General features: G+C 38.8%; 1 protein-coding gene across 1 annotated transcript; it reads right to left on the reverse strand.

The window, feature by feature from the left end:
- Positions 1-9,046: 9,046 nt before the first annotated feature.
- Positions 9,047-10,676, reverse strand: LOC113637090 (interferon-induced protein with tetratricopeptide repeats 1-like). The gene is made up of 2 exons (XM_027137522.2): positions 9,876-10,676; positions 9,047-9,557 (listed from the first exon to the last, which is right to left on the reverse strand). Exons 1-2 carry the CDS (start codon positions 9,878-9,880, stop codon positions 9,149-9,151), a joined length of 414 nt encoding a protein of 137 aa, XP_026993323.2. The 5' UTR covers positions 9,881-10,676; the 3' UTR covers positions 9,047-9,148.
- Between the last annotated feature and the right edge of the window lie 1,531 nt (positions 10,677-12,207).

A 12,207-nucleotide genomic window follows, 5' to 3' on the forward strand; every position in this document is an offset into this window, starting at 1 on the left:
ATGGAAATTGAAAGTATATTTCAAATGCGGTCTGATGTGTTTGTGTGTCATTATGAAAAAATGTTTTGAGTATTACTCGAATTTGAAGTCACTGAGTCTTAAATATTGGTCTATCCCTGATTTTTAAAATGTAGGCCTACGTACAGTAGAAAAATAGAGTGAAAACTCTCCCCTGAGTTGTGGGAGCCAATTAAAATTTGTATTATATTTGTTCCTTTTTCCTAACGAAGAGCTCTCAGAGTGCACAATTTTGGCTGTTGCCTTTTGCTGACTCTGCAGTACCTGGCCCATATCCAGCTCTCTACATACTGTTGTGCTTGTAGAGCATGGAGATTACCCATTCAAATTCGATTACCAGCTTTCGTCTGCTTTTCAATGTGCACAAACACACCCAATTTCTTCTCAAAAATATTCCTAATATAAACCTTGCTTGCAACAAACAAGCAAACTATCATGTAACACCTTCCTTCAACCTAGTGTGATGAAATGTTTAGAAGCACTGAGGCTTTAAGTCAATTGTTTTAACATAACACTTTGTTCTTGTCCCTATCTCACTTCTTCAGTTCTCTGTAGTCACTCACTGTCTCCAAGTGCAGCTTTCACATTAACCTTTATGTGCTCTCATATTATTTCATGCTGAAGACATTAATGTTGCATCTAATCTGTGCAAAATCAATCTTTTATTTTAATAGTTTTGAGCAGACCAAATATACCTTTGTACTGTTTTGATTTATTTAACTAATTGTGGTCTTTTTGGGTTCAACAACCACAACTGCTCACAACAATACATCTTATCTTTACCTCTAACAATTTAACAACGGACAAATTGTGGATTCAGTTTTAACCCCACACCTGTATACTATAAAAAGCAGGGATTTATACTCATTCTATTTTATCTCAGTTCATAAACAGAAAGTGCTATTGTAAACTACCTTCTCCAAAAGCAAGGTTCACTAGGTGTAAGAGTAATAACTATAAGAGAAAACTCACACAGTTCTTTAGAGCTTAATAATTGGGTGTTTTTTTAATCCTGAAAATCATTTTATGTTGTACATTTGTGCTGTATTTTAATAAAACTATGCAGGCAAAACAATAAGACTGCAAGGCGATACCCCTATTGTAGTGAGCTCTGAAGCCTAGAGGTGAAGAAACACTGTGCTCCTCATAGGCCTGTGTAATGGCGACCTCCAACCAGTGCACCAGCCCCTGCTTGGATTGCGCTTGTTCCAGTTTCCAAAGCAGACAAAAAGGGAGGAGGAATTAGGCCACAAGCTTGAGCAGTGGACATCAGTTCTCAGGACCCTTACTGGGCAAAGCAAGTGGAGCTGCGCCAGTTCAACCAACACATGGGGTGGAGAACTGACCTGCAAGATGACCGCATAATCTGTGCACCTTGGGGACATATCCTGCCCTGGGGTGCAGAAATTTGACACTTTATACTTTATACACACCATACTACAAATGGACACTTTTAGGACAATCATTAAAACTATACACATTTATGTACATACATTATTTTTCACATATTTTTCATATTTCGTATTTTATATAGTTTATACTTTTTTTTATCTATCTCCTTTTGTTTTTTTGTTGTTGTTGTTGTTTTAACCCTAATTGCATTCCTTTTATGCTTGGAGACCGGACAGATGCAAAAAGCATTTCACTGCATGTCGTACTCTGTATGCATGTGTATGTGAATAATCAAATTTGATTTGATTTGAATAGCCTTGGACATGCTGGGGGAAATTCTAGGCAGATGGGGAGACTGGCAGGGCCTGCAGATCTCCCACTCTTTTGAGGAAGGCCAAGGCTAAGAGCAGATCCATCTTCAGGGTCAGAAACTTCTCAAAAGCTGACTCTATGGTGCTCAAATGTGTCTTCCAGCAGCCTCTCCAGTACCACTGAGAGGTCCCAGGAAGGAAGGCATGGTCTGCAGGATGGTCTCTGCCACCTGGCACTGCTCAGAAAACAAGGGGCCAGGGGGTGCCTACCCAGAGCCGGATTAACGCAAAGGCAAACTAAGCACGTGCCTAGGGCCCGATTGGCGGGATGGGGCCCAGACAGAGGGACAAAAAAAAAAAAAGTATAAAAAAATAAATTATAATAAAAATAAAATGTACAAATGTCCTATCTACAATTTATTTCATTTTTTATTAATTAAATAAAAATAGTGACAAGGTTTATTTAAACCATAGACTGTATTTATTTAGAGGCGCCAGCCAGTTAAGTCCGAGGAGACGTCAGCGGCGGTCAGATGTCAGAGCGGGGTAACAAATATAGCAGGCAGGTGTGTTTTGAGTAGTAGGCTAACTTTGAAGATGCTTTCGGGTGCGGCAAAACGTAAAAAGAAAAAAAATGGAGAAGAACTAAAGAAGAGACAGCGGGGGGCTTTGCAAAAGTTTCTGTCGGGCAGCCGTCTGACAGCTGTAAACGCGGTGGAAGATGTGGCGGAAAATGCGGCGGAAGACGCGGAGGAAGATGCGGCAGAAGACACTGTGGCGCCCGTGTAATGACGTATAAATAATGAATATCAAAAAATAGTCTGATAGACTTTTTAATATACAACATAACTAATTTGTAACTAAAGACTGGGCTATGTAAAATGTGAATTAACTTTTATTAGTAACTTTGGTAAGTTTCAGATTTCAATTCATAAATAACATCGATGGAGGGGGGCCCAAAAAATGCAGCCTGCCTGGTGTAGTCCATTTATTTAATCCGGCTCTGGGCCTACCCAAGGAGTGTTTGTGGTTCCCACCAATGGTTCCCACCAACTTCATGATTGGGAGACCTCATTCAGTCAGGATAGGGAACATACTATCCAACACCACCAATCTGAGTACTGGGACCTCCCGAGCTATGTGCTCAGTCCACTGTTGTTCACTCTGCTGACTCATGACTGCTATGCAGCAATACACAGCTCGAACCACATCGGCAAGTTTGGCAATGAAATAACCATGGTGGGTTTCATTAGCAAAAACAAATCATAATACTTTTATATTTACAATTCTGGTATTTGGTAGACACTCTTTTCTTTAAAAATGTAAGTCACTCTGGATAATGGTGTCTGCCAAATGCTGTTCAGAAATGAAAACTCAAATGTAGTCTGACTTGTTTTGGTTTCATCATGAGGAAAAAACAAAAACAAAAAATACGATTTAAACAGTCACTCAGAGTATATCACTGATTTTTAAAATATATGTAAAATAAATGTAATATTTTATATAATATATATAGCATATAATATTAATATTTTATTGTACAGATTGTATATTTCTGTGTTGCCTATTGTAGCTATGTGTCCATTGTGTGTAGCACCATGGTCCTGGTGGCAAGTTTCATTTCATCATGTACTGCATCAGCTATATATGGGTGAAATGAAAATAAAAGCTTGACTTGACTTGACACATGTGTGTGTGTGTGTGTGTGTGTGTGTGTGTGTGTGTGTGTGTGTGTGTGTGTGTGTGTGTGTGTGTGTGTGAGAGAGAGAGAGAGAGAGAGAGAGAGAGAGAGAGAGAGAGAGAGAGAGAAACTTTGAAGTGTGGTAATAAGAAAAATATGGTAAATACTGAAATACTTCCGTTGCAATTTTAAGGAAGGTCCATCCCTTCTCTCAAAGCACCTCAGCATATGGGACAGATGGATATTTCGCTTTAATCTCACTCAGTTTATTCAGGTAGCTTTCACACTCTTCCAAATTACCCATATGATAGTATAACCATGCAAGGTCTCCATAGACAACAACAAGCAGCTTGTCACACTCATTTCCATGAGACTTAGTTAGCTCTACGGATCTCTCAAAGTAGCTGAGAGCCTCGGTATTGGAGCTTAGTAGAAACTTCACAAATCCCATACAGCTGTGTGTGCGCGCAACTCCTGCTTCTCTTCCAAGATCCAGATTAAGCTGTTCTTCTAGCCTGTTCAGAAGATCAGTGAGATCTAGATCATTTGTATTCGGAGCTTGTAATGCTAAGCAGTTTGTTGTCCTCTTAAGAAAATTATTCAATTAAGGTGCATTTCTCTAAGATTAAGCATTTTAACTGTGCAGACAAACAATATGACTGCCAGTTAATGGGTGTACTATGGGTGCATTTTTTATTACTGTGAATTGATTTTCATTTGAAACTTCAGCTTATTTAAAATTCAAACCTGTTTTATGTAAAAGAAAAACAAAAACAGGCTTTAGTGACGACAGATGTATGTCAGCATAACAGGTTTGCAGAATTTCCCTGCTAAAAAATCCAGTTTAATCAAACTGGCTACCAGCTGAAAAGACAGGTAGAACTGGGCAAACTGGTAGGATTCTTCTATAGGGGTGTAACGATTCTATTAGTAGAATCTTTGTTACAGAAAGCCCAATGTTGACTCGGTCACTCCTGTTGGTGCAGCATTTTTTCCTACTAAGCACATACATGAATGCTTATAACTAAATGTCTTTGTTTCATTCACTTCCATTACAGGTGCAAGTGTTGTTTCCATCTGAAATTTGTTTGTTATTCATTAAGATTCAATGTTCAGGTAAACCCCCCTTGGTACATTTCATTGTCACTATGATGGTACCCTATGTGTTACATCTTTTGAACCATTAATATGAATCTTGGCTTGAAAAGGTGCATACAGGATATTATTAAAGCCTTCCTCTAAAAGGTCATTATTATTTTAGGGGCTTATGATAAAAGAATTTACCTTTGATTTTTAAATGAAAACTGCCTTCAAACATTATGTAATACATTAGATACAGAATAACAGCACGATATATATGTTCCTGAGAGTTATTTATTTTAAAAATTACAAGTTTATATGCACACATCATTATTTGATCATTTTAAGTGCTAATTCTTGGTATGTTCTTTTAAATAACTACTAATATTACGATTAACTAAAATTTAAAAAAAAATATAGTGTCCTCAATTTTTCAATTCAACACTGAAAAATCACACCCCTAAACAAGTGACCAGGAAAGATGGAAAAATTATTAACATCCTCTTTCTCAGAAGCTCTCAGAAAAAAAGTGTACACAACTCTACCTGTTCCTTTCAGTTGTAGCTTTACTTAGTGCTAAAGGTCAAAAAGCTACCTTATGTTATCCATATTACTGTTTTCCAAGTTACAGTACACTTTTTACGGTTAAAGATAACCATTTAGTGTGGTTAAACATACTAAAGGCACAAAAAAATACAGAGCGACAGTGCTTAACTCACAAACAGAGAGACAGTAAAGGGAAGAATTTAGAGAATTTTCAGAATATAAAGAGTTCAGAAATGAAAACTCAAATATAGTCTGACTTGTTTTAGTTTCATCATGAGGAAAAACAAAAACAAAACCTATACGATTTAACCTATACGACTATACGATTTAAACAGTAACTAAGGCTATATCACTGATTTTTAATATATATGCCAAATGAATATATTTTATTTTACAAATTGTATATTGGGGGGACACGGTGGCCTAGTTAGCACGTTCGCCTCACACCTCCAGGGTTGGGGTTCGATTCCCGCCTCCTCCTTGTGTGTGCGGAGTTTGCATGTTCTCCCAATGCCTTGGGGGTTTCCTCCAGGTACTCTGGTTTCCTCCCCCGGTCCAAAGACATGCATGGTAGGTTGATCGACATCTCTGGAAAATTGCCCGTAGTGTGTGATTGTGTGTGCGTGCCCTGTGATGGGTTGGCAATCCGTCCAGTGTGTATCCTGCCTTGATGCCTGATGACAACTGAGATAGGCACAGTCTCTCCGTGACCCGAGTTAGTTCGGATAAGCAGTAGAAAATGAGTGAGTGAGAGATGTATATTTCTGTGTTGTATAATGTAGCTATGTGTCCATTGTGTGTAGCACCATGGTCCCAGAGGCAAGTTGTTTAATTTCATTATGTACTGCATCAGCTATATATGGGTGAAATGAAAATAAAAGCTTGACTTGATTTGACTTGAAATTTAAGTTTGACTCAGCTGCCCAGTATCCTCAAGGCTGATTAACCTGGATTGTTTACACCAGTCAGGCAGGTTACTAAAGGCTGTCTCTAGGTTATGACCGTAACCCTAGTTCCCTGAGGAACGAGACGCTGCGTTAAAACGCTATGGGAACGCCCCTGCGTGACCGCGCTATGAACCACGTGTGTAATCTGATAGGCGTTCGGACCCGCTGATGACGTCACGTAAACAGGAAGCTACAAATGGCTGCGAGATGGACAAGACACTAGCTCCTGTGAGAGAAGGTAAGTGCCGCAGGGATGCAGGGAGTGTGGCACGGAGACGCAGCATCTCGTTCCTCAGGGAACTAGGGTTACGGTCGTAACCTAGAGATGTTCCCTTTCGATGTTATCTTTACCTCTAACAATTTAACAACGGACAAATTGTGGATTCAGTTTTAACCCCACACCTGTATACTATAAAAAGCAGGGATTTATACTCATTCTATTTTATCTCACTTCATAAACAGAAAGTGCTATTGTAAACTACCTTCTCCAAAAGCAAGGTTCACTAGGTGTAAGAGTAATAACTATAAGAGAAAACTCACACAGTTCTTTAGAGCTTAATAATTGGGTGTTTTTTTAATCCTGAAAATCATTTTATGTTGTACATTTGTGCTGTATTTTAATAAAACTATGCAGGCAAAACAATAAGACTGCAAGGCGATACCCCTATTGTAGTGAGCTCTGAAGCCTAGAGGTGAAGAAACACTGTGCTCCTCATAGGCCTGTGTAATGGCGACCTCCAACCAGTGCACCAGCCCCTGCTTGGATTGCGCTTGTTCCAGTTTCCAAAGCAGACAAAAAGGGAGGAGGAATTAGGCCACAAGCTTGAGCAGTGGACATCAGTTCTCAGGACCCTTACTGGGCAAAGCAAGTGGAGCTGCGCCAGTTCAACCAACACATGGGGTGGAGAACTGACCTGCAAGATGACCGCATAATCTGTGCACCTTGGGGACATATCCTGCCCTGGGGTGCAGAAATTTGACACTTTATACTTTATACACACCATACTACAAATGGACACTTTTAGGACAATCATTAAAACTATACACATTTATGTACATACATTATTTTTCACATATTTTTCATATTTCGTATTTTATATAGTTTATACTTTTTTTTATCTATCTCCTTTTGTTTTTTTGTTGTTGTTGTTGTTTTAACCCTAATTGCATTCCTTTTATGCTTGGAGACCGGACAGATGCAAAAAGCATTTCACTGCATGTCGTACTCTGTATGCATGTGTATGTGAATAATCAAATTTGATTTGATTTGAATAGCCTTGGACATGCTGGGGGAAATTCTAGGCAGATGGGGAGACTGGCAGGGCCTGCAGATCTCCCACTCTTTTGAGGAAGGCCAAGGCTAAGAGCAGATCCATCTTCAGGGTCAGAAACTTCTCAAAAGCTGACTCTATGGTGCTCAAATGTGTCTTCCAGCAGCCTCTCCAGTACCACTGAGAGGTCCCAGGAAGGAAGGCATGGTCTGCAGGATGGTCTCTGCCACCTGGCACTGCTCAGAAAACAAGGGGCCAGGGGGTGCCTACCCAGAGCCGGATTAACGCAAAGGCAAACTAAGCACGTGCCTAGGGCCCGATTGGCGGGATGGGGCCCAGACAGAGGGACAAAAAAAAAAAAAGTATAAAAAAATAAATTATAATAAAAATAAAATGTACAAATGTCCTATCTACAATTTATTTCATTTTTTATTAATTAAATAAAAATAGTGACAAGGTTTATTTAAACCATAGACTGTATTTATTTAGAGGCGCCAGCCAGTTAAGTCCGAGGAGACGTCAGCGGCGGTCAGATGTCAGAGCGGGGTAACAAATATAGCAGGCAGGTGTGTTTTGAGTAGTAGGCTAACTTTGAAGATGCTTTCGGGTGCGGCAAAACGTAAAAAGAAAAAAAATGGAGAAGAACTAAAGAAGAGACAGCGGGGGGCTTTGCAAAAGTTTCTGTCGGGCAGCCGTCTGACAGCTGTAAACGCGGTGGAAGATGTGGCGGAAAATGCGGCGGAAGACGCGGAGGAAGATGCGGCAGAAGACACTGTGGCGCCCGTGTAATGACGTATAAATAATGAATATCAAAAAATAGTCTGATAGACTTTTTAATATACAACATAACTAATTTGTAACTAAAGACTGGGCTATGTAAAATGTGAATTAACTTTTATTAGTAACTTTGGTAAGTTTCAGATTTCAATTCATAAATAACATCGATGGAGGGGGGCCCAAAAAATGCAGCCTGCCTGGTGTAGTCCATTTATTTAATCCGGCTCTGGGCCTACCCAAGGAGTGTTTGTGGTTCCCACCAATGGTTCCCACCAACTTCATGATTGGGAGACCTCATTCAGTCAGGATAGGGAACATACTATCCAACACCACCAATCTGAGTACTGGGACCTCCCGAGCTATGTGCTCAGTCCACTGTTGTTCACTCTGCTGACTCATGACTGCTATGCAGCAATACACAGCTCGAACCACATCGGCAAGTTTGGCAATGAAATAACCATGGTGGGTTTCATTAGCAAAAACAAATCATAATACTTTTATATTTACAATTCTGGTATTTGGTAGACACTCTTTTCTTTAAAAATGTAAGTCACTCTGGATAATGGTGTCTGCCAAATGCTGTTCAGAAATGAAAACTCAAATGTAGTCTGACTTGTTTTGGTTTCATCATGAGGAAAAAACAAAAACAAAAAATACGATTTAAACAGTCACTCAGAGTATATCACTGATTTTTAAAATATATGTAAAATAAATGTAATATTTTATATAATATATATAGCATATAATATTAATATTTTATTGTACAGATTGTATATTTCTGTGTTGCCTATTGTAGCTATGTGTCCATTGTGTGTAGCACCATGGTCCTGGTGGCAAGTTTCATTTCATCATGTACTGCATCAGCTATATATGGGTGAAATGAAAATAAAAGCTTGACTTGACTTGACACATGTGTGTGTGTGTGTGTGTGTGTGTGTGTGTGTGTGTGTGTGTGTGTGTGTGTGTGTGTGTGTGTGTGAGAGAGAGAGAGAGAGAGAGAGAGAGAGAGAGAGAGAGAGAGAGAGAGAGAGAGAGAGAGAGAAACTTTGAAGTGTGGTAATAAGAAAAATATGGTAAATACTGAAATACTTCCGTTGCAATTTTAAGGAAGGTCCATCCCTTCTCTCAAAGCACCTCAGCATATGGGACAGATGGATATTTCGCTTTAATCTCACTCAGTTTATTCAGGTAGCTTTCACACTCTTCCAAATTACCCATATGATAGTATAACCATGCAAGGTCTCCATAGACAACAACAAGCAGCTTGTCACACTCATTTCCATGAGACTTAGTTAGCTCTACGGATCTCTCAAAGTAGCTGAGAGCCTCGGTATTGGAGCTTAGTAGAAACTTCACAAATCCCATACAGCTGTGTGTGCGCGCAACACCTGCTTCTCTTCCAAGATCCAGATTAAGCTGTTCTTCTAGCCTGTTCAGAAGATCAGTGAGATCTGTATCATTTTTATTCAGAGCCCAGGTGAAATGGCATTCCAGCTGAAGAAGGCTGGACTTTAAACTTGTGTCTTGTGTTGAACTGTTAGAGAAAGAAAGTGAACTCAGTCATACATACGTATGAAGAAGAAAAAAACTCACAGTGAAATAATTGATATGCATTCACAAAAAAAAGTTGTAATAAACCTTTAATAGCATTAACGAACATTTATAGAATTCCTCTAAAAGGTAAGTACTGTAGCCTAAGTGAGACAATACTGGTGCATATTTTCAAATGATGTACTTTCAGTATGTTAATTCGTAACACGTAAAACGTAACACTCCTTCGACAAAATAAAGCTAAGGTTTTAGTAAAGGCTTTATTTTTTAAAATACGAGTAGAATGACAACACTTTCTTACCTCATCGTGGTCAATCTCTAATGTAATAACAGATACTGTGGCTATTATGACCGGATGTAAGCTGTTTATTTCTACGCCCATAGGTAGGAAAACGAAAGCACTTCGCTTTAGAAGAAAACGAATCTTTGGATGACATCATTAGTAAACAAACCTCTGGATTGAAACGTTCGCTTTGAACTAGTAAATAAAGCGGATGTAAGTAACAGACAGAAATCTGCACATCTTGTATGAACAATGGATGAAGAAGGAAATGCAAAAACAGTCGTCCATCAGTTTCGTTTTCTCCACCCACAGCAACCACTTGCTTCCATTTACTTTCTGTGTAGTCCTTCCATATCTCCACATTGTTGTTGTTGTTGTACTTCCGGTTGCTTGGAGTCGCAAGCCGATCATCTGATCTGTATATTTGCTTTAGCACAGGTTTTATGCAGGGTATCCTCAATGTAACCCTTCCATTTTCACTAAATATCTCTATGTACCTCTGTCATGCAAGCAGTTAAACCTTCTCGTATTTCCTCAAACTAAAAAGATTAATTAGTTTTGCTAAATAATGTCCCAATTTCAATGGTTTGGAACAGACCTACTGTATGTGGAGTGTAAATCAAACTTAACCTTTTGGTTGTCTCTAGTTTGTGGACAAATACTTAGGTTTCAACACTTTCATCTTTCCCATTGTTTTCACGAATGTCTGGTACAAATATGTGGTCTTGTTCTATGAATATAACTGTAATGAGTCTGTCTGGGTTTTCCTTTGTTTCTGTCTGCTGCCTTGCCTTGTCTTTGTCTCTGATTGTCTCCGCTTTGTGATTGGTTCCTGTTTACTACATTTACTATGTTTATTCACTTCCCTGGTGTTAGTCGTTGTTGGTATGTGGTGTGTTCATGTCCATGTTCCCGTTCCCTGTTTTGTTCCATGTTGCCTGCCTGTTCATTTGTGTTTTGTTTATTAAAACTTTAAACTGCATTTGGATCCTCACTCGCCTTTGTCTCACCGTGTCCCATCGTGACAATAACATATAACCTTTTCATTATTTATAGAATATTTTAGAAATGTTAGACCCTGCCCTTTGTCACATGAGGGGTTTGTTGTTACTTTGTGATATCTTAAAATCTCTTTTTTCATTTTCATTTAATTTCATTCAATTAAAAACATTCCAGATAAACTAAGCTATTTTGTCTATAGAACATTTATAAACTTTTAAATAAAGGATATTAAAAAGATCTTATGAATAAGAACATGAAGCACATGCGATTGTTTGTCTGATTACTTACTTGATTATTTACTTATTGCTTAATTATTTGTCTGTTTAGGCTATCAATGAATTAGATCAGATACACATGATCCTTTCCTTGCCCTTTTGGCACGAACCATAGTACCTTGAGGATAAGTACCTCCTGATATTCTCAGAAAGAAATTATGGGAGTAAAGTAATGAGTATTTTCATTGTGAGAAGTCTTTAGAGTGTCACATGGCAGCTATGGGTAGCTCTTAACCACATATCTTATTCACTTGCCCCTCATACTTGAGTCCTGGTGTTCACAAAAGAAAAGAAAATTAACACTAAACCCAGAGCTGAAAATTAACATCTGTGTGAAATTCATCTTTTGCTAAACTTATTTTCCCTTAATATTTTCCAAAGTGGTTTTAATTTTGAATCTAGATTTTTTTACACAGTGGTGGTATGACAACCAGTAAAGGGGAAGTTTCATAATACCAGTATACATGGAATCTACGAAATAAAGTCTGTTACAACGTTCCTCACATTAAATTGTGCCATATTCTCTACTACTCATTTTCTGTAGACACATTGTTCTTTCATTTAAATAACTGTGGAATTAAACAACAAAATATTTTGTGTCAGTGTCTACAGTTCTGGACACCTTGGTTTTAGATCTGCCAACCCCACACACGTGTACTATAGACAGCAGTCATTTGCAGTTCTATTATACTTTTATTATATTATTGCAAGCCAAATGCCGGCAGTACTGTAGTAGCCACCACACACCACTTTCAACTGCTGCACAGTGTTCTGAGGTGCTTAATTTAGTGCATAAACTCTCTCACTCTCTCTCTCACTGTGTGTGTGTGTGTGTGTGTGTGTGTGTGTGTGTGTGTGTGTGTGTGTGTGTGTGTGTGTGTGTGTGTGTGTGTGTGTGTGTGTGTAAAACTCCCATGATTCTTGTTGTTTTCTTCCTAATTTCTTCCTTGCCACTGTTGCCTCTCGCTTCCTCAATAGAGGTAAATATGTGTGTGTGTGTGTGTGTGTGTGTGTGTGTGTGTGTGTGTGTGTGTGTGTGTGTGTGTGTGTGTGTGTGTGTGTGTGTGTGTTGA

This window comes from Tachysurus fulvidraco, chromosome 8, assembly GCF_022655615.1.
Source record: "Tachysurus fulvidraco isolate hzauxx_2018 chromosome 8, HZAU_PFXX_2.0, whole genome shotgun sequence".
NCBI classification, from domain to species: domain Eukaryota; kingdom Metazoa; phylum Chordata; class Actinopteri; order Siluriformes; family Bagridae; genus Tachysurus; species Tachysurus fulvidraco.